This window comes from Callorhinus ursinus, unplaced genomic scaffold (assembly GCF_003265705.2).
Source record: "Callorhinus ursinus isolate GAN/ISIS: 27379988/994484 unplaced genomic scaffold, GSC_fseal_2.0 scaffold2, whole genome shotgun sequence".
NCBI lineage: Eukaryota > Metazoa > Chordata > Mammalia > Carnivora > Otariidae > Callorhinus > Callorhinus ursinus.
Window position 1 is genome coordinate 73,644,448 of NW_027397064.1, and position 23,836 is coordinate 73,668,283.

Below are 23,836 nucleotides of genomic sequence, written 5' to 3' on the forward strand. Positions count from 1 at the left end.
AATTATAATTAATAAAGTTAAATAGTGTAGGGGAAAACTAGAGGCACATCTCAGTTATTCAAAGTTGAACTTCTGCTCTGTGATTTATTCATTAGAAAATTTCAAACTGTTTTTAACTAGTTAGGAGAAGAGTCAGTGTCTTATTTGTGCTGTTTTATTTATTTTTCTCCATTTATCTTTTTGTTTCTTTGGGTGCCTCGGCTTCTAAGTAGCCTGCAGAACTTCAGTGGTAAGGATCCTGGGGCTCTTTTCCCCATTCCTGCTTAATCACAACTAACCACTTTGAAACCAGAGGCTTTTTTTCATTATTTTCCTCATGGTTGCCTGAGCCAGACAATTTCACACAAGACCCAATTACCTCTGTTCTGGTCCTACTGTAACAGCCTAATAACTGGCCTGTTTCCGGTCTCAGCCCCATTCAATCCATCCTCCACCTGCTACCAGGACCTTTCAATCATGAAAATATGATCATGGCATTTTACTGCTTAAAATCTTTTAAGGGATTTATTGCCTGCAAAATCAGGCCCAAACTATAACTCACAGATAGGTTCCTCTCCAGCCAGTTCCTCTCCACCTGTTCTATACTCTGACCATACCAAATTACTTGACTCAACAAAATGAAGTCTCACTTTCCATCCCTCTGGCCAGAATGCCCAGCAGTCTACCCTCCTGATGACCTCTGCTTGCCCTTCCTACTCATACCATGTCCTCTGGGGGGGCCTTCTCAGACCTTCTTAAGAACAAATCCATCAGTGATCACTATTCTAGGCCCCTACATGGGCCTGACACACATCTGTTTGAGCATTCATTGTTAATACTCAGTGTCACTCAACTTCTTCCTCCCTGTGGATGTGGGCTTCTCCCTTAATCATTTCTATACTATCTTACACTTAATATAACATGGATAATCAACAAGCATGTATTGATTGATTTCCTATAAGAAACAATTTGTGACCCAGAAAGCAAGCTTATAAAAAGAGAGCAACTCTATTAAAATCAGTTAAAAATAACAACAAACAGATCAGAAGTGTTTACTGGGATCTATGAAATAAAACATAAACAGCCATAAAAAAAGTCCTAAATCAGTCCCTGTAGATATAATAAAGCACATAAGTGATGAAGGTGAAAAATCATACACACATATATATATACATACATAAAGAAAATATTTTTACAATAGTACACAGACTACTGTATACTGGGGACATGGCTGCTCATAATGCTCTAGTTATGCAAGCAACTTATACATAAAAAGAAATGCAGGCAAATGAGCAATATGAACTGAGAATTCATGAAATAAAACTAGTAGCCCATAGATGCAATAATTTCAACCTCACTAGTAATCCAAAAGAATAAAATAATGTCAGATTGGGAAAAAAATCAATTGTAATATCCATCGTTGGCAAGGGTATGAGGAAATGGGCACCTTCACAGTTGTAAACTGTTACCAACTTTCTGGATAGCAATCTTAACATATGCATTAAAAACTAACAGATTTATATGCCTCTTTATCCAAGAATCCTATCTCTAGGAAGTTATAGGAAGTTGGTGGTAAATAAATGAAAACTATGAATATAAAATATTTACATTATTAAAAGGAAATGCCTAAAACTCCCAGACTAGCATAGATCATAATAAAGCCATTAAAACTAATGGTGTAGAATGATAATTTGATGTGAAAGGTGTTAATAATATACAATAAAGTAAGCTATGAAACAGCACAGCACCTGTAGCATACTAACAATATATCTGAACGCAGACACCTGAAAGGTTAATGACCAATAAGGTAACAGTATAGTGGTTGAAATTAAGAGTAGTTTTTATTTTGCATATTTGTGGCTTTTATTTGTTCTATATTGAGCTTTATTTAATAGCCCTTTCATAACCAAAAACAGCTTTTTAAAGTGAATTATTAAAGAAAAATATAGATTAAAGAAAAACACATACAGGGGAGAATGAATATATATGGCAGTGAAAATGGTATTATTGCAGACATGGGAGCCAAGAGTGAGCATCAGTATATGGACATTACAGTAAAGAAGAGCAGCCTAATTTTCTCAGGAAGAAATACATGCATTTTGATATGGCAGTCATTAGGGAATTTTGAGCACAGATGTATCATGAAAGTAGTGTTGTAAGCAAATTTACTGGGCAATGGTGTGTAATGTGCATGTAAGCAGAGATCCTAAATCCATTCCTGAGACAAGTACTGTTATTTAGAAGTATTATTATCTGGGCTTAAAGGAGAATTGAATTGAGAGACATCAATAAGAGAGAGGGGCAGCCAGTACCTTGCTCCTTTGGAGCCTTTAGTAATACCCATAACTGGAATGCCCTTCCCTTAAGTTCTACTTATGATCTGGTGTTTGGTCTCGAAGTTCACTTTCTCATTGCAGCCCACCCTGATTTGCCTATGCTCCCAATCCCTCTTGCCTTGCTTTATTTCTTCCACAGCACTGATTACTTTCAACATTCCAGATGAAACATGTCATTTTGTTTTCTGTTTCCTACATAAGAATAGATGTACCCACAAGGGCCAGAATTTTTGGTGGTGTTGTTAACTGATGTGTCCTCTAGGGTCAGAATAGTGTTTAGCCTACAATAGTTATTCAATAGGAATTCGTGGAATGAACAATTGGATCTAAAAAGGGAAAGAGGTGGGGAGTCTGAGATAAAACTACAAACACTAATAGTGACAAACTTTCCAAAATGAGGTTGTAATCTGAATGTAAGATGATGATTAGGTATTTGGACAAGCTGACTCTGAATTGAAACAGTGGCATCCAAGTAAGGAAAGTGCCCAAGACCATAACTGGTGAGAGATCTCATAGCTGAAGATGAAAGGAATGGTGGACTTGTATTTTGTTAATTCATTAAAAAAGGGGGGGTATCTAGATTTGAAAAGAAAGAAGGCAATGGCAGAGATTTACATTTACAGGAAAGAGGAAGAGGCAGTGATGCAGGATACAAAGAACATTTGGAAAACATAAATTAGAAGAAGCAGAAAAAGAAAGACAGGGAGAACGTGATGTCTCCAAATCCGGGGAAGAACCTGGAGTATAAAGGGACAAATAATGGGTTTTGTATTTTTGTCAAAGAGCTCGAAAGGTTTGAGAGCAAATACAGTCAACAGGATTTTAGGTATTAGGTATGCTAAGTATAGGAGCTTAAGCCACGGGTGGTAGGAAACAGAACTAGCTGTAAAGGAGATGGTTTTGGAGAAGAATAAGGACACTTTTCCCCACAGACATCCGGAAAGGGAAAGAGAAGATAATTATGAGAAAAGGATAAGGAGAGTAAAAAAAAAAAAAAAAATGTACAAAAATTGAAGTGTCACATTCTTTTTGATAGAATAGGTGGAGATGATATGCCAAGGAAAGGACAGGACAGCTGGGACTGGGGGCAGGGAAAGAGAGAAAAGGTCTAAAATAGCTCCCACAGGGAGAGCGCCTGGGAGTACAGAAAAGACAATTAAAAAGACTGCCAAATAGCAGCAGAGAGCAGATTGAAGTTTGAAAGCATCCAGTTCTAATGAGCCAAATCTGCAATGCTGTTTGCCTCTAGCAGTGCTCTCTCTCCTGGGAAAAGAAGCAAAGGGAACCAGAGTTAGAGGTAACAAAGGTTTAGGAATTTGCTGGACCAGTAAAGAAGCAAAGGTTATTAATGAAGAGGCAAAGCCTGTGCTGCTGGTTGGGAGTGAAGATCCAAAATCATTTGAAGCAAGGAAGGCAGCAGTGCCGGAGTCTAATCACGGACGAGTATTTCCAAGGAAGGAGGGAAAGTAATTATTGTGAGTTCTAAGCTGAAAGCTAAAACTTTCAAGGAAATTAGAAAGCTTCTCATTTCCCACCACCACCACCATCACTCCTGCTGAGACTGGAGGAATGGGAAGAAGCAAATCTAAGAGACCAGAAGATTTTTTTTCCCTTTTTTATGTATATCGATAGGAAATTTTTTTTTCCAGAGGATTGCTGTGAAGTGAGCAACTTTGTGTGTGTGTGTGTGTGTGTGTGTGTGTGTGTGTGTGTGTGTGTGTGTTGGGGAAGGGGGGATGGATATTACCACTAATACAAAAAAATTGGTAATTGCCTAAAGTTTTATGCATTTCGAAGGCATTAGGGTCACTCATTTTTAAATAAACTACAAGGCAATCCACTAGAAAAAAAAGTGTATTTTGTTTGTTATACACAATTTGAGATTTCTACCATATAAATACAGGCTTTGCTTTTGAATCAAATCCCAATGCTTCCCATTGGCTCAACACAGTCTTCTGTAGTGCAGAGATGGCCTCTTCACCTCTCGGACCTCTCACTCCACTCTCCACATTGTTCACTCTGCTCCAACCACCTCGGCCTTCTTTTAGTTTCTGAAATAAATCAAGCTGATTCCCAACTTGGGACCCTTGCTGGCCATGCTGTTTTCCCAGACAGGCCCGGGAGGACCTTCTTGACAGTCAGGTCACCTCAGAGAGGGGTCACCTCAGAGAGAACTCTTCTGTCAACATAAAGTGCCCCGAGATGCACTCTTTATCCCATCACCTGGTTTTGTAGTGCTTTTTATTTCTGACACATTTTACCTGATAATAGCTTGCTTATTTATTTTTTGTGTTTTGCCATCTGCCTCCTCCACTCAGAATAAGACCTCCATGAGGAAAGGGATTCTGGCTGTCTTGGTCACCACCATATTGCCAGCATTTCCAATACTACCAAGCACACAGCATACATTCAATTATTTTCTTAATGAATGAATGAATGAATGATAATGAACTTAGTGTTTTAATGTTAAACATGATGGAAAGTTACACTGTGTATATGTTCATTCATAAGACTGTGTACCAAAAAACATGAGAGGTAAAAATGATTATTATTGCTATCTCAAAACATCCCCAAATACCATATCTGTCTTATTATAAGCAATAAATATATTTTTTAAAGATTTTATTTATTTATTTATTTAATTGACACAGAGAGAGAGAGAGAGAAACAGCGAGAGAGGGAACACAAGCAGGGGGAGTGGGAGAGGGAGAAGCAGGCTTCCCACAGATCAGGGAGCTCCATGCGGGGCTCGATCCCAGGACCCTGGGATTATGACCTGAGCCGAAGGCAGTCGCTCAACCAACTGAGCCACCCAGGTGCCCCTATAAGCAATAATTATTATGAGAAAGAAAACTTGATTGTGAATGGAAGGATAAAGGAGGAAATCTCCCTGAAGATGAACCTAAATATATCTCAGTAAAGATACAAATGATCAAATGGACAAAAAAATGTTTCTGCTATTTTTGCCAGGCTGAGAGAGGTCCAGAACTATAGACAGATTTTACAGAATTTGAACAGTGTGGGATTTAATTAGTTAGGGCACATACACAAACAAGATGTCAGATAAATTTTCCACAAAATAATTCTATAAATTATGAGTAATGTTTTTGCTGTTTGTCTTGCTATATTATAGCTAGAAACAGGCTTAAGTAAGAGGTTAAGAAGAAGCAGATTTTAATCTTTTTTCCATAAATGGCAACTCAAAATAAGAAATTCAGTCCCCAGTCAAGTTTCACACTTTCTGTGGAAAGTATTCTCTGCCAGTTCATTGTTACCAAAACAAAACAAAAAGAAGAAAAAGAAAAAAAAAGGGGGGGTAGGAAACGTTAAAATCTGCAGTCTTTTTTTTTTTTAAAGATTTTATTTATTTATTTGAGAGAGAGAAAGAATGAGAGAGAGCACATGAGAGGGGTTAGGGTCAGAGCGAGAAGCAGACTCCCTGCCGAGCAGGGAGCCCGATGCGGGACTCGATCCAGGGACTCCAGGATCATGACCTGAGCCGAAGGCAGTCGCTTAACCAACTGAGCCACCCAGGCGCCCAAAATCTGCAGTCTTAATGAACAGTTTTATGTACAAAACTCCTAATTACCTTATGTAGGATATTATTAACCAAAATCCTCTGAAATCTGATGAAGATGTATCAATTAAGTCCATACACAGGTATATTTTCAAAACAGCCCACTTCAGTATTCTCTTAAGATGCCCATATGGAAGTCAAAAATCAAAAGGTTAATGAATAAGGAAACTTTAGATGAATCCAAATTGAGAGACGTTCTACAAAATACCTGGCCTATGCTGTTGAAGTACATCAAGGTCAAGAACACAAAGTAAGGTTGAAGAACTATTCCATCTTGAGACTGAGGAGACAAGTAAACAAGTGAAGGGCATAATCCTTAAACTGACGTTGAATGGGGCTGGTGGGGTCAGGGTACTGGTGGAGGGTAGCTACAATGGAAATTACTAGGACAACATGAAATTTGAACAAGGACTGTGAGCTAAATGGTAGTATTCTATCATTGTTACATTTCCTAATTTTTTTCTTAATTGCACTGTGATTTTGTAGGAAAATTTTCTCATTCTTAAGAAAAACAAACTAGGGATAAATAGGAAAAATTAATGGATGGATGGATGGATGGATGATAGATAGATGAATCAATCTGTCGACTGACTGGCCTAATGAAAAATTTCTAAGCCCATCAAGTGAAACAGAGACCTCACTCATGTCAGTGATTAGAATAACAATAAGTAACTAGTAAACAGATGTGTCAAAGACAGAACCATATGCTATAAGAAATAAATCAATAGAAATTACATCTGTTGTTTAAGCCCTAACAATATATTATTACTTCATTAAATGAGACAAATAAAAATTAAAGATGAAATGTAAGATTTATTGAACTAAGAACTTTTGTAATTGATTTCATTATTTATCAATAGATGGTATATTAGAAATATACAATGACATCATTTCAATTTTAAGTTAAAAATATAATTGGAGGATTTAAACCATAAAATAGTCCACAGAAATAGAATTCCAGATATAGATTGCTGATTTAAATCTTTACTCACTGTCCTTAAAAAATCTTAATTTTTAAACTGAAGCACTAATAATAATAAAAATAATAGTAATACAGTAAGCAGCTCTGAGGTGGTTATTACATCATTCTGACTTTACAGAGAAGAAAAAGAACCTTATAGAGATTAAGTATCTTCCCCAAAATTGAAACAGTGGTATGTGACAGATGTACAAAGATTAAAAGGCTTGCCTTCTGCTCCTTGGACAAAACTTTATACCATGGTGGGAGGTTTTTCATTATGTAACATCTCCCATCTTAGTATAAAGCTTGAACATGTCCATGTTACTGCCAATGTTACTTTCAAAATTGCTATAGTTTTACATAATGATTAGCATTTTAAGATTGAAATGATATTGGTAGAAAAAAAGGAGAGCTAAAATATTTCTTGCTTTTCATTACTCGTAGAAAGGGCAAAATTCAAGATACACATACATGCATTTATTGTATATATATGTGTGTGTGTGTGTGTGTGTTTGTGTGCGTGCACGTGAGTAGAGATGTATAGATATTATATTGTTCTCAACTATCTAGCAGGTTCCAAACCAACTGGGCAATACTCAGACCCCAAATAATATACTCTGATTCACTGTTTCTTTCCTTTGTAACCTTATTCTCCCCACAGTGTAGCAAACTGTGAATAATATTTGGAACATACCAATGTTATAGTGCACCTTGAGGAATAACATAGAGCACATAGCTATACCGAAGCAGAAAGAGAAGAAAAATCTCTTTAAAACATTTTTTTGGTCAAGGTTCAGCTGAGGAAATCTACTGACCCACTTTGAAATTAAAATGCTGCTTTAGCACAGACACACATAGGAGGGAATTTTCCACTGAGGCTGCACATAGTAGCATATCAAAGCTCTACCAGTGACACCCCAAATCACCAACCCCAAGGCAAGAATATGCATGCTGAGTTTAGGCAGCTCACTAATTACCCTGAATTTATTTTAACCTTAAATCTTTAAAAAAATATATGATTATAGGAAATCCAACTTTGCAATTAGACTAGAATATCATAATCATTTCTAGGAGTCATCTGGGTTTCCTTTTTTTTTTTTTTTGCTGTATTCCTGAGTAAACATTACATATGCAATTATGACAACAGTAATCTTCATTTTCAAAGTGTTATCAACTTAATGTCACAAAGAAATAAGAGATAAGTCATTACTTTCAATATTGTGAACTGAGACATTTCGACCAATTCATGACAGATATTGTGCATGTAATATTAATGTTATTATAGAATAAAGAAACTTGATGACATATCTGTTATTACTCACCAGTTGTTTCCACAATGCCTTCTAGGATGACGACAATCTCGAACTGTTCAGTTTGCATGCTTCGCTGCGATAGGTCATAAAAGGGGCTTTTGGCATCAATCACGTGGCAAATTGTGAGGGGGGAAACAAGAAAAAGTTGATCTGCCCCTGTACTAAAACCTACATCCAGTTCAAGTTGGTCAAGGGGAAGGAACTCACCCTCAGGTGTCTGCCGAGACTAGACAAGCACACAGAAAAAGAGAAGAAATCACCACTTGTACTGAAATTTTCAAGGCAGCCCAACAGTAATTTACATCATTGCCAACATTCTGCACTATCAATCATCTGCAACAAAATCCAAACAAATCATTATGCAGCTATGTTCTAGCAAACGGGCCGAAATCCCACATAGCTCATGGGGAACATACATGCATTATTTATAATATACGACTTACTATAATTATCATTCCCTAACTCATGAGCTTTGGAGAAATGCCTGGTCCAACAATGGCTGTTAGCACAAACTGTGGAACTGAGTGTACATGTGCTACTGCCTGACATAAATCACTTCAGGATAACTCACTGCATGCCAGATTTGTTTTCCTCACAAAGCAAATAAGCAGGCAATTCTTAGGGAGTTTGTTAAAGCTGAAAAAGTTGATCATTAATTTCAGAAAAGATTTACTGCATGGTTACAAAGCAAACCAATAATTTTTCTAGGGTAACAGATAGATATAAACTTTAATATAAAAGTGAAGATGATATCCTATTATGTTATGTACCCAACAGTTCACATAATACAAAGAAAAGGCTGTTAGCTGATGGCTTTCAAACTCCCAATAATAAACGGCATTAAAGTTGTTTAGCTTTCTATTTATCTCATGAATTTAAAAAACATAGTGTAAAAACTGTGCTACATCGAAGTTTTTTAATCAAAATACAATTAAGAATCTATACTGGGTAAATTTTCAGTTTCCTAAAACTTTCATAAGGTAGTGGCATTCGGTATCAGCATAAATCATGATAAAACTTAAATTGCTTACACGCTAAAACTCTGAACAATTACCTAAAAATGACTATTAACAATTAGCAAACCATGAAAGTTAACTTCTTTCTTTTCTATTCATTCTTATTTTATATCCATATCTGTTCCTTATAAAGATCATATAAGCAAATATTTGTTTGATTTAAAAGATGGTGCTGGTAAAATAAGGGTTAAATAGTTGCATACAGAAAAATCTGCAGGGTTGGGAGCTTGCTGCTGCTCAAATCTGCAGGGGTGGGGCTTGGTAGAATCCAATATATTTAACAGAATCTGCACAGTTCATTTAATAAACAAAACCCGAATCTGTAACACTGGTCTGTCCAATGAAGTGATGGTTTAAAGACAAACTCCTTACTTTTTGGTAAGGTTAGGGTTCCAAAAAATACCTTGGCTTTTTAAGTGGAGTAAATGAGTCTGAAAACACTAGGAAATACAGTTTAGTAAGCTGCCCTCTTATGGCAAAACTGAACCAAGTTAGTGGTAGACTGTTAATGGCAGCAACTGCAGGGTCTTAACAGCAGAATCAATTTAGGCAGGCTACTTTGTAATTAGTGATACTCAGGAATTTTATTTGTGTAGAAAAAAATCCACTGAAAATGTTGGGACTATTCTTCTTGTGAGTAGTTGGCTAAAAAAGAATAAGAAGAAAAAGAGGAAGGAGAAGGAGGAGGAAGAGAAAGCAATAATTAGTGACAAGAAAAAAAAAATCCATGGAAAAACCTGATGATCCAAAAATAAAAACAGTAGCTCTAAAAACCAATGATGGAGAAAACTAGACATTTCGAAGCCAGTAGAAATTAACCTATATTTATAACTTATTCACAAATTAGTAAAATATGGATGAGACCAGCATCCTTCCAACTAGAAAACTGTATAACAAGTATTGATTAATACTACAAAATAAAAGCCAAAAACAAAACAAAAACAAATAAAAACAAAAACCCTGCGTCATTGTTCTCTCACCTAGTAAGAAACAGGTGCTATATAAACACAAGGTGGTATTCTGATGTTTATAATTAGTGAACAGTATTTGGGTCATTTCACTAATTATTCTAAGGTCTGCTTTTTCTGTACTAAATGAAAATGATAAAAATAATTCCTTAAAAACTCAATTTCCCATTTATTTTAAAATAATTCTCCCCCCAAAAGATGTACTTTTCTAATTTTTATATATATACACACACATCAAAACTCAAATCAATCTTCCCTTTTTATATATTTGCTATTTATGCCTGTGCCTCATTCTAAAAGGCTGTAATCTATTAACTTTCATATTTCCTGATCATTCATCAAACCATGAAGAGAAGTGACCTAGAAACAAGCTATCAGGAGAATGCCAACCTAGAATAAGAAACGTTTCATTCTTAGCAAAGCAGTTAACTCATATATAGGTAACTTAGACTTGAATATATATGACTCTGTTCCATTCAGACTCCATCCTCTGATTTTAAAAATTTGTTTTATATATTCAAAATTATATCTATGTTCCTCTTCCCAAAAATGCTTTATATCCTATCCAAGTCTTAGCAGAAACAAAGTTGACAACTGTACCTATTATGTGACACTATGGGGAAAGTAAAACTTTCATTACTTTAAAAGGTGTTTTCCATGCTTAGGTATTTTTCAGATGAGTAAAATTCTTGGCATATTCCTCGAAAATTATTTTCCAGTGGATGCCATATAATTTAACCTTTCTTTAAATGATTCTGAGACACTACAGATATCCACAATTTTATCTTTTGGGTCTTCTTCCTTCATGTTAGGCCAGCAATCTAAGGTTGACTTTATTTGGCGAAATAATCATTTAGAATCTTAAAATGACTGAATGAATAAGAGAGTGAGAAAGAAGCACAAAAACAAAAGAGTTCATGGAAAACTGGTAATTCTTAAAAATTTAGCACACAATTTAAAAACACTAGGACCTGAGAATGACTTCCATATGACTTTTATTTTCAATTGTATGGAATTTGGGGAAGCAAATAAGCACTTTTCTGGTTGACAGCATTATAGCAATTCCTGGGAGATAAGAAAACAATTTTAAAAACCGAAGGCTTAAAATTTAAATTTACTGTATAAAAAATTATAAGCAGAACATCATGGATTTTTGAAATGGTTTTGTACAATTCAGAATGTGTTAATAATTTCTAAGTTTTTCTTCATATAAAAATATTGCTATTTAAAAGTAGTATTTCAATTATATACATTTTAATTATATGTAAATGTGGATATGTGTAAAAGTTAAGGCTTATGCTTCATCTTACAGTTACATGTACTGATTTCAAAGAAGCAGCTAATACCAGATGACTTTGAACTCCCTTAAAGTCTAAAAGAGGCCTACCAGATAATCAATTACAAATCCTGATTAAAGGTGGAAAGAGATTCAGAAGTCACAGATGCCTGGAAGGGATTATCAATGTCATGGACTTTACAGATAAATAGCTTTCATATTACAGATGAAAGACTATTGAGTACATGTCCCAAGACACACACACACACACACACACACACACACACACGCCCTCTGGGATGCACATTTAGAACTGCCCTGGCATATGCTCCTTCTTTGAGATTTGTGACCAGTTGTCCACATTCATTCAACAGAAACACACTCCACCAATACAATCAATCTCTTTGCAGCCTTTCTCCCATTTCTCTAGCCCATAACGGTGTTCTAATTATAACCATTGTGCTCTTTCCTAGCTCAGAGGGAGGCTAAGGGAATGGTGAAAAGAACATTTAATCACTACCATCTGATTCATGAGATGTTCCTCTATCATACTCTGAGGCTTGTCCTGTGCCCCACCACCTCCCACTAGTGTCCACTGGAGAAGGGTGCTGAGGGCCAGCGGTCAGGAAAGGAAAAGACAGGAAAGGAAACTAAGATGGAGAGGGCAAGCCCTCCTTGACGCCCACCTCCCGCCATTTTACATTTATCTGTAATTTCATTTCTCCTCTTTAAATGTGCAGTGTGTGTGTGTGTGTGTGTGTGTGTGTGTGTGTGTGTTGAATATATGCTGAAGTCACCAAGAAAAGCACAAATGAAATGAGGCTGGAGTGCTATCTGCAAGCTACAATTAGGAAATAAGCCAAAAGCAGTACTAGAATAAGGAACAAGAAATGCCCTGTGACTCAAAGCAGTTCTGGCAATGGTTTTGGGACTCAGACCAAAATTCAAGTCAGGTAGAGGAGAGTATGGACCTAGAATTTTATCTGGGCTGTCTTTAATTAAATTGTGCGTTTCTTCTGGACTCCATAAGTTTGAAATTCTGTCAATATTCAGTTCGAAAAAATAGGACTAACATCAAGTCTAAAATAAAAAATGTAATGCTAAGATAATCATCCCATAAAAATATGTTTATTTTTATGTAAAGAAAGTACTTTACAGAATGGAATGGAATTTATCTGGTAATAAATTATGTGAGGCTTTTATACTTTTCAAATGAAAGAACAGCTTTATAATTCCTTGAGGGTCTTTTATGGAATTTATAATAACTGTGGACAGGATTTGTAACCCTACATGCACATTTTCCTCCTACTCACCAAACACCCTCAAATCCATCAAATGCTTTTTCCTACTTCTCTTTATCATTTGTTCTCACCTACTGCTGTTTATTTGTAGGTCTTTATGTCCCTTATTTCTGTTCACACTGTATTCCCCTGAGCACAAGCCACCCTGTATTTTTCAGGAACCATATTAAAAAAAAAAAGTTACTATTATTTTTTAAAAGAATGAGAATTCTACTTTTAAAAAAACTTCTGTACCTATTGGAGAACTGTACTTGTGTCAAAGAAAGCAAAGCTAGACTAAGTAGGAACTGTGCTTTCTCTTTAAAAACATAATGAATCCACCTGAAAAAATCACCGAACATTATAGCATCTAGCCCCAAGAGTTCTGGGGAACTCAGTCTTAGGTTCCTTGAACATTTTTACTGACAGCTTGTATGATACTGAGAACAGGTGTTTATTAAGTATCCATTTGTGGATTTAATTTTTTGTTAAAGGAGGTAACTAATTATCTCAAGATCAAAACTAAATTGGCCAAGACCAATTGGTAAAAAGAGTCAGTCATACAAAATAAAGTCACATAGACTCAAACACCTAACTGCATTTCAGTGCATTGTATGAAATGAAGACAAACAAATAAATATAAGAAAAAAAATCAGGAATCATGTGGTCCAGAAATCACTGTGGTTAAAAACTTAACAAAAGGTTAGGACATATGAAGAGGATGAAGAGCTTATTGGTTTCAAAAACAATAATTTTGTTTTTTATTGCCTCTGCACTTGCTCACATTCATATGGGGAAACCAGATAGCATTCAAAATGAGTATCCATATAAACAGAAAATAAAAGACGTGAATACGAAAAGAATATATATGATACATCAAAAGGTGACTGCACACCATTACCTTTCAATAAGTGAAAGTTAAGGGTTGCAAAGCTGCACTCCTAGGAAGGAAAGATAACTATTTGCAATGAATAGCAATATGAAGAAGTATAATTATACTTCCATGAGAAAAATTTATCCTTATTTCTATCTTTTAAAATATGGATCCAACAATAATTGATTTTAAATTTATTTTATGTAAGTAAATATAGTTTGCCTGGGTGCCTATATAAATACATGATGGCTTCTGGAAAATAAGCTTCTAAATTCGTGAACAATGTATCAAGAAAGATTATTTAAATCTTCCCTAACAAGATGTTATATCTAGGGCAGTCAACCATTCCTGTTAGATTTATAGAAAGGAGTAAGTATGATTTCCAAATCCTTTAAACCCACCACTAAATGACAAGGTCCAGAGTTTGAGCCATTAGCCTCATGTCTCAGGCATTTCTATTAACACTTTCAGCTAGATGATACGTTAACTTAACATGACCATGCTATTCATTAGTTCCTAGCATCTAGAATTTAAAAAAAAGAAGGTAACTAAAATAAATTGAAAATCCAAATAAAACATCGATATGGGGATGAGAAGAGGAAAAGAGAAAGAATATTCATTTTAAAAGAGTTTTCTGTAGTTTTATTTATAATCAAATTACAAATTTCAAAGAGTAACTTCCAATTATATCCTTTAATTTTTTTATTTCTGAGCAGAAAAAAGACCGACCACTCCAGGCATAAGGCTGGAAGATCTATATTTGAATATCGAATTTAATTGCAGTATTTGCAAGCTTGAAAGACAGGAATAGAGTTGAAATAAAATTTGCCTTCACATAGGGGCGTGTGGTTGGCTCAGGAGATAGAGCACGTGACTCTTGATCTCAGGGTCCTGAGTTCAAGCCCTATGTTGGCTGTAGAGATTCCTTAAAAAAATTTTTTGCTTTCATATAAGTCAATAACATAATTAAAAATAAGGCAGAGAAGTTATAAAAAAAACTTTTAGCAAAACTTAGAGAATTCAAAATAAATATGCATGAAAATTCATAGTAGCAAGGATAAGAAAGCCATATCCATGTTCTTACAGTCCTCCCAAGAATAGAAAGCACTTTATAATTATTAAATAGAACTCTTACATTAATACTGATAAGCTTTTATTCAAAAAATAAGAAAATAACAATAGAAAAATATAAATGAAGTTAAATTAGATAATAGGAAGAACATAGCCTATATTTATTATCATTGAATATGTTTTCGTTGCCATAAAATTCCAAATATTTCTCTATATTAAAAATACATCAATCTTAGATTTAAAATGTCAAACAGGGGTTAAAAGAGGGAGCTAACTATGTGTAATAATATTTAACAAGAAGACTACCTAAGACTGATATCAAAACATTCCACTTATTACTTTAAGATTATGGTATAGCTCCTCTTTCAAAATATAGGTGGCTGTTTTAGGTCACTTCAATCTCAGTCCCTAAGAGAACATGAGAGTAACTTATTAAAGGCAAATCTCCCCTCTAATTTTGCTGAATGTTACTAGTTCCCTAATAAAACAGGACTCCTTTTTAATGAAGTCTAAGGAAATGACAAGAGCTATGAGAATTCATTTTAATTACTATGGCTACAGGAAAAATCAACTCAAACAAACAACTGGCTGGTGAAGGGCTGCCAATGACCAACCCTCTCACTTCACAGACAGCAGGGCATCATTTCACCATAGTTCTGCTTAAATATAAATCAATACCACATGTCAATTATTTTTACTCCTAGCACTGACATCTTCTAACAAAAGTAAAGAATTTTATAAGAATATTATATATGTATCATTTTAATTAGATGTTGTCTTATCACCTTGTGTTAATATAGCACCCTGCTCCAAATTTGTCAACACCATAAATCTTTTCTTGTTTTTAATCAGGACACTCCTTACAGTATATGTGGTACATGGCCTTTGTACAAAAAATCATTATCAGTGTCCTGAACCACAGTTAGCCTGGATACTTCAGATTCATGGTACATTCGTAAAGAACAGAACAAAACAAAACACACACACACACACACACACACACACACACACAGCAAACAAAAAACTGGTATGTAGATTAATTCTAATTATTCTGGCTCTGTTAAAACACAATTTAATAAAGTCTAGAAGCATCTGGAATACGTTGCCTCAAAAGATACTTGTTTTAATAAATGACTTCATATATTTGAAAAACTAGAGAACAGCAATAAATGACCTTTAAAGCCTAATTTTAAATTTCCAATATCCAATCACTATCGTAAACTAGTCTTCAGTAAGAATCTCAAAGTGACACATAAACATGAGTTCCTTGACAGAGCTGTTTGCACTGTATTAACGAGGTGTTCCTCTCCTCCACGTAGGCCTGACCTAAAAAGAGAGATTATATATCTTGATCTATTCATAGAAATAGGCACATACAACTAGCACCAAAGCAATAAACATGTCTATGATACAACTGCTTTGCCTAATCCAAACAACTCACTTAGTTCAAATAGTGGTCAATAACACAATGTGCTAAGTTACATAAAAACCAGTATGCAGCTCATTGAAATTAATTATGAAGAACATGACCTCAAATTACTTATCCATAGTTATCTAAATGAACATGCACATCAAAACTAAGTTGAAAATTTGCCACTAAGCTCTACAGAAGTTAGTGTGTCTTCCTGTTTATAGTGTATGATGTGTAGTGACAGGACAACTGAATTATGTTAAGTCTAACACTTTACTGAGCAACATGATGAAGAGTAATTAGGGTAAGATCTTATAAATAAATAATGAAAATGACAGAAGAGCCAAACTTTTTTAAAGCACTTTTAACTACAACATAAGTTGAGGCCATGTAAGACAATATACTTGCAGAGTGGAATTGAAATTTCAAAGGCAAAATCTCAACTTAAATATTCATCAGATTTTCATTTTATTAATGCTAAATTCTGAATCTAGCTATGGTTCTCTGTGCAACCTAGATAACTTTTTAAGATTTTATTTGAGGTCATCTTTTTCAATTTATGAACATTTGAAAACTACCTAAGGCAAATGCCTCAAAAAGTTGAATTAAAAAAAAAAGTTGAATTGTAAATGACACATAGAGAGAGAACTGAACTTTTTATTTCTCATCCCTAGGCTCTAACTGGGTAAATGCTTAGGGTGGGCTTCTCTTGTTTATAGTGGTGCCCTTTAAGGACTAGATGGACCTTGCTTTACTAACCACTCCATGTGCAAGCTGTCTTAGCATTTATACTGAGGATGGTAAGAAGCAATCTTCTTTAATGGATGCTGAAAAGCTTCAAGTGTAATCTGTAATTGACAAAGGCTTCATAGTAACTGGCAATTAAGAATAAAAGTAACAAGAGGCTCTACAGAAAAAGCACTCAAGCTTTCACAGAATAATTCTCTAGGAAAATATTTAGTAAAAATAAAAATTTAAAAGAACCAGGTGTTGTTTCGTCCGCATTATTAACTGCTTTTCGGGTCACTGCGCTTGTTAAAAAGATGACCATACAGTTAATATTATTGAGTATAAAGAAATAATCCACCTGCTAATACTGTTAGGAGGAAAAAAAGAAATAAAGAAAAAATAAAGCCCTAAGCGAAAGTTAAGGCAAGTTCAGCACCTATTTCTTCAAAATAGAAGCTGCTCAGTTTTAGTACTTCAAGATTAGTGGAGCAGTGTGTATTGACAACATATCAGAAACTCTTTAAAGAGCAAAGCAGCAAGGGTAGGGAGGACAAGGCACTCTACCTCAAGCCTCCAGGGGCCAACACCACTCCGTAAGTGTTACTAGTCAGAAAGTGATACAAGCACATTCGAATAATTAATTTAAATAAGAGCACGAGAGTGAGTGGAAAAGGAACAGAACTGTCAGCTGTCCTCTAGTTGCGCAATCCTCCACGCCACCCCGCTCCACTCCACCCCCCGCGCCCTCAGGGACGTTTACCTGTGAGTAAGGTTAGACTAAAAACCGGGGAAGAGTCCTCCGGTGAGCTATTTTCCGCCGTTGAGGGTGGGCGGCAGCCAGGAGGGGAAGGGGCGGGTAACACTTACTTTGAGCAGCTTACAGCGGATCTGCGCGGAGACCATGTGGCTGTTGCGCAGGTTGCCCACCCGGAACATGAGCGTGAGTTTTCCGTCCCTCATGGAGATGACCGCGTGCTCGCTAAACATCAGGGTCTCCGCGCGCTTCTTGGGCTGGGACATCTTGATGAACATGCAGCCGATGAGGAAGGCGTCCACGATGGAGCCGAGGATGGACTGGAAGAGGAAGAGGATGATGCCCTCGGGGCACTTGTCGGTGATGTAGCGGTAGCCATAGCCGATGGTAGCCTCGGTCTCGATGAAGAAGAGGAAGGCGGAGGGGAAGTTATAAACATTGGCCACGCAGGGCGTGTAGTTGCCGACGTGGGCTTTGTTCAGGTCGCCCCGAGTGTAAGCGATCACCCACCACATGGACGCCATGAAGAGCCAGGCCACGGTATAGGTGAGGATGAAGATGAAGAGGTTCCAGCGCCACTTGAGGTCCACCAGGGTGGTGAAGAGGTCCGAGAGGTAGCGGCTCGTCTCGCTGCCCAGGTTGCCGTGCTGTACATTGCACCGGCCGTTCTTGTCCACGAACCGCTGCCGCTTCTTCTTGGGCACAAGCTGCTGCTGCGGGCCCTGGCCCGGCCCCTGGGGCTGCAAGCCCGAGCCGCTGGACGAGGTGGTCACTACCTGGTAATCGTCCCCAAATTTCCTTCGGAGTGCAGACATAATACGGAGGGACGAGCCAGATTCAAAACGCGAAGCGGAGGCGCAGGGGCCGAGCGCTGCAAACCAGCACCAATAAGGAGGTGGGGGCGGGGGAGAGAGGGGGGACAAAAGCGAGCGCGCCCGGGGTGGGGGGCGCACCCGGCAGGTAGCTGCGGTCTCTGCCCCCCGCTGACTCCTCTCTTCCCCTGGGACGGAGGCTTTCTCTCCAAGCTGAGTCTTAAAACAAAAAAGTGTTCTCCCGCACTCAAGGTAGGAGGGATGCAAGGACCAAGAACCCAAGCGCAATTTTGCCTCCAAGCTTTTCGAGGCTTCTCTTTTCCTCCCCCACCATCGGCATCCCGGGCCACCTCTCGCCTCGCCACAGCCCTCCTGACTACGCTGCAGCACTCCCAAACTGACTTTTAAAATTAACGAGTTGACGGGTGAGTCCCACCCCACCTGCCAACTCGCCAGGCTGCCGAAACTGCGCTACCTGCTCGGACCCGACCCTCCCCCCCCCCCCGCAACTCCCCCCCCCCCCCCCCCCCCCGGGCACTCCCGCCTCCTATCTTTTGGCCAAAATCCCGCCCAGAGGCATGTCTGCAGGGCACTGGTGCAACACCCCCCCACCCACGCTCTCCGGGCTCAGAGTCCCCGGCTCCGGACTCCAGAGACGCGCTCGCCCGGCGTCCGCCGGCCGCAGAGTTTCCGCGGGCGCCCCCGGGGCCCTCCCTCCGACTCTCAAGGGCCCCCAGGTCGCCCCCGCGCCCAGCGGAGACGCGGCGGTGAGCGAAACCCGAGCACTCACCCACCGGGAGAGAGCAGGAGGCGGCGCAGCCGGCGGCAGCGGCAGCCTGGCCTCGCACTCCGCGCTCAAGGCTGTTTTCCTCACCCCCACTTTTCCTGGTGTACCACGGTGGGCACCAGTGCAGGTCCCCCAAGCTCCACACCTCCCTGAGGGCACCACGCTGCCCCCAACAGGAGGATCCTGGAGCGCCCGCACGGACTGACTTGGGCGCGGGACTTGAGGGTTCCTTGGCGCCGTGCTCTCTTAGCAGGCGACAGCGGTGCTGCTGTAAGGGGTTCGAGCCTCGAGCTGCCGGTCAGACTTTCAGGTTAAATACCAGCGCCGCTTCAGCCCTTCTTCTGCTTCACGGTGCCTACCTTTGCCTCTTCCCTCCTCGGTCCCCCACTCCCTGTCCGCGCCTCGGTGGCTCCGGGTAAGATGCTTGGAGCGAGCAGGGGCGGCGGGAGAGTGGTGTATGCGCTGGTGCGTGTGATCAGCTGCAGAGCCGCGCTAGCCCCGCCTGTCCCTGCCTTCCCCCGCTGTTCCACCAGCCTGAATTGCACCTCCGCGCCTCAGTTGAGCCCGCAGTGTCTGACAGCTCAGGAAAAAGCGAACCCCTCCAATGAGGTGCAACTCTACATCCGCTCCCGAATGCCAGCCAACTCTCCTTCCTGGCCTTCCTGCCTCAAGTCCGAAAGAGCCCAGCAAGCAGCAAATGCTGCCCTCCGAGAGAAGTAACAATACGTCCCTGTAACTAGGGCTCTCATTTAAACCGATGGGTGGATGCACCATAAACAGAGAAACCAACTGGCTCCACAATGAGCATGTTCAGAACTCAAGAGTTGCAAGTAGCAGAGGGGGCCTTAGGATGGGAACTGAAGGGAGGGGAGACATTAATGGGAAAATTCACAATCCTCTCTGAAAATGACTCTGTTTGAAATGCTCAGAATGAACACAGTTAATGTGTGGCTGTAAAGGAGGGAAGAAAGCTGGACTTTAATGACCCCGGGCCTGGCAGTTAACTTAATGGAGGGGCAAAGTGCAGAAATAGTTAATATAGTGCCCATGTGTCAATATCAGCTTATTTACCACATTTCATGTTCGTTTTAAATTGCCATTCTATCTTACAGCCTATTCCCTTCAGTTCAGATTCGTGAAATTGATTTTGTTGGAAAATCATCAAATCGTGGTGTTATAAAAGCAAAGGGCTGCTGTGAGACTCCCATGCAAATGAAAATTAGTACATAATCATTCTACTAGTTCTCTGCCAATACCCCCTTCTACCTCTCTAGCCCTAAACCCTAATGCAGGTAAGCCTTGCACCTTGTCAGCCATAAGTAGAGAACTCTCACTGTCATTTGGTCTCTCACTGTCATTTGTCATCTATCCCAAGTTACAGAGTGTTCTCCTGCAGGCTCTCTGATAAGAGGTCAGTAACTCTGTTATTCTTTAGGATTACATAAGAAGGGAAAGTGACACTGTGGGAAGTGGAGACTGCTGTGGGTCTGCAATCATAAGACCTGATTTGAGTCCTGGCCTTGCCATTTACAAACTCTGTGACCTTGAGCAAGTAGCTAAACATCTTTGAGCCCCAGTCTTTGGCTCTGGAAAAGCAGAGTCTTAACATTTTCCCAATGTTGGTTTTATTAACTATTTTTGCTGTGAAGGATGTTATATACTGGGCTGTAAAGTTGCAACAAGGCCAAGAGATTAGGAATGAGTTTTGGGGGTTGGCCCCATGCTGTTACTAACACATATATTCCCTTCTCATTCCTGACTACTCTCCCCCTAACTCCCTCTGCCCTTGCCAGGCTGGCTTCTTTCAATTCCTGAAACCCACAGAGGCATAGGCCCCATCCTTGTGCCTTTGCCCTATCTGTTCCCTCTTTCTGGAGTGTTCTTGCCCTGCTGTTCCATGTTGCTGGCTCCTTCACAGTCAGTCAGCTCTCAACCTGAAAGCATCATCCTCAGGGAGGCCTTGGCTGTCCCCCAAGTACCCCCATCACACAGCGCAGTTCATCTTCATTTCATTTTCCTAGCTGCTGTTTTCTGTGTTCGTTGTTTCTCTCCCCCCGCCATCGCAGTTCCTGGCTTGTAAGCTCTAGAGGAGCAAGAACTTTGTCTATTTTGTTCACCGTTGCATCCCCAACACCTGGGACACTACCAGTCACATACTTGGGTCACCATATTTTTTTGAATCAACAACAGATATACCAACCTATAACAAATGTACCAATCTGTATCACTAGAAACTCCATGTACACTGAAACTCTCTCTGAATAATACACAATTAAAAGTCATCACCAAATCAACTACATGATTTAATATAAAAGAATGTGTCAATTTTTAAAAAGCAGTATTTTCCATGCTTATTAGCTTTGGAACTGATACTCAATGAGCTGCCAAATCCTTTTGATTGTACTACTGCAATATATCTCATGATTTTCCTCTCTCTTTAAAAAATGCTGCTTTCTTCAAATCCCCATTTGATTTTAAGCCTCAAGTCAAATGTTTTCTTGTCCTCAGTCTTTTGCTCCTTCAAACTGTCCAATATTACTAGACCTATCTCCTTAGAATCAGATAAGCTTAGCAGTGGGATGGAAACCAAAGAGTTCTCTGATTATTTCATTTCCAAACTTTTATGCATTCCCACTTTTCAAAAAACACTTCTCTATGAAAAACCTTTGTCATTTTCCAACAACCGAATTTATAAACAAATAACTTTATGCTTCGAAAGACATGGTCTAGTCTAATCCTCTCACTTAACAAAGAGGCAACTCGAAGCTGGAAAGAGAAAATAAAAGTTGCTCAATGTCACAGTGTGGATAAGTGGAAACCTTGAGATTTGAACCCAGAACAATGCATCTCCATAATCTGGGTGCTCTGCCATCCCTTACCAGGTGCCTAGAAAGGAGTGTGGGATTCCTGCTTAACAACCAGGGTCTCCTTCCACTCTGCCATCTTCTCATACAGGTTGAAATCAAAGGGCCTCCAAAATATGGCCTAATCTATCTTCCCAAAATCATCTCCCACCTTCCCTTTAGTGTGGGCTCTGCTCCAGCCAACTTTGACTCTTAGCAGTTTCCCAAACATACTCTACATTAACTTCATTTGTTCACCTTCTTTCTTGTCACATAAATATCCTTTATTCTATCCCTGCGAAGTCCAAATCCCATCACTAGCATGCAAGGAAGGGAAGGATTTCTTCAGCTTTTATTTTAAGGGCCACCCCCTCCATGAAGCTTTATTTTATTCTGCCCCTAAAAGTAATCTACCTCTTCTCTGAATTCTCATTCCCCTAGATTTGCAATGTGGCATTTATTTATTTATTTATTTATTTATTTATTTATTTATTTATTTCTCTCTAGTCTGTATTTGAGCTCAAAATTCACCAAGATTTCCCCCATAAAATGGCAAGCACCCTGACTATCCACCTCTTAATATTTTGATACTGCCCAGTACTCTGGCTCTCCAATTTTTCCTTGCTCATGGTAAATAATTAATAAAATTTTAGAGAGAACTGCAATGTTTAGCCTACTTTAATGTGTCAGGCAACATGCTTGGAACTTTACAGTTAGTATTTACATAGCTAGAAAGATGGTGGAGTAGGGATTTCAAAACATGTGTGCCCATTTTCAAGTTCCTTATTTTCTTAGAGGAACAGTACTGCCTGATAAGTTACATATGTTTCAGGATGCCATCACATCCCACTTTAAATGTGACTGAGCCTTTGACCTGTTTGTGACATTGAGTCCACTCCTTGGAAATGTTTAAAGATGAACCAAACTCATCTTCCCCTGTCAGGACAGCTGCTTCCATGATGACGTTCTGGAGGGCAGCCAGCCCCACTGTGCTGAGGCCAGGCAGGATGTGTGGGGAATAGATGACAGAAGGCCACCTAATCAGGTGCTGTTTGATGAACTGAAGTAGAAACACTGTAAACAGAATGGGTCAAAGGAAGGAGAGGCACACAATTTCAGCCAAGGCCACAAGGCCAGAAAAATCTGGAAAATATATAACTACAGAATATACAATCATTTGGAGTCTAACATTTAAAGATAGGGTGGTAGATGATAAACAGACTACCGTACAGTTCTTTGGGGGGAGGAGACAGGTCAGGGAAGGGGAATCGAGGCTATATTTAACAACAAACTCAGTTAAGAACAAGCTTCATACTTATTCTGCCCAGAAAGTGCTTCTGGCAATAGCTTATTTGCTGTGTCCAGAATTAGTAGTATCACCAATAACTAGACCTTCAAAAATAAAGGATATGATTCTGTGTCTTAATACTAAAAAGGCATGGTTTTGCACAAGCACTCACCCTATTATGTAACTGAACAGTGTAGGGAAGAGTATATTTAATGTAAAAGGAAAAAAACCCTCTGCCCTGAGAAGTCCAAATTCTAAAAATGACTTAATCGGCCAACTGTGAAAAAAGCAAGGCTTTGAACATCTCCGTACACCTGGATTCTTCTTCTCATCACTCACTTATTGCCACTGTGACTCCTACCATGTGATAGCCTGCGTGGCCAAAAACATTAATTACTCTCAGGTGAAAATGACATTGTACTTAGTATCTCTTTACTCCTAATCCTATCATTCTCCAAAGTACAATGAAGACATGGGCAGGCCTGGAGATCTGAAGTGCTTATGCTTCAAAAGGTGACACATTCCATTGCCACCATAAGTTCTGCTATATCTGGGAAGAGG

General features: G+C 38.9%; 1 protein-coding gene across 4 annotated transcripts in view; it reads right to left on the bottom strand.

The window, feature by feature from the left end:
- The window catches only part of KCNJ3 (potassium inwardly rectifying channel subfamily J member 3), a 151,373-nt gene extending 131,520 nt beyond the window's left edge, over positions 1-19,853 (bottom strand). For 2 of the 4 annotated variants that reach the window (XM_025854734.2, XM_073884001.1), the window contains exons 1-2: positions 17,659-18,497; positions 8,176-8,392 (exon numbers count right to left, since the gene is read on the bottom strand). In XM_025854734.2, coding sequence (XP_025710519.1) covers positions 8,176-8,392; positions 17,659-18,360 — 919 coding nt within the window. In that variant the 5' untranslated portion in view covers positions 18,361-18,497. Of the gene's footprint in view, positions 1-8,175; positions 8,393-17,658; positions 18,498-19,503 lie in introns of those variants that run through there. The other 2 variants (XM_073883997.1, XM_073884003.1) reach the window with 2 other exon arrangements.
- Between the last annotated feature and the right edge of the window lie 3,983 nt (positions 19,854-23,836).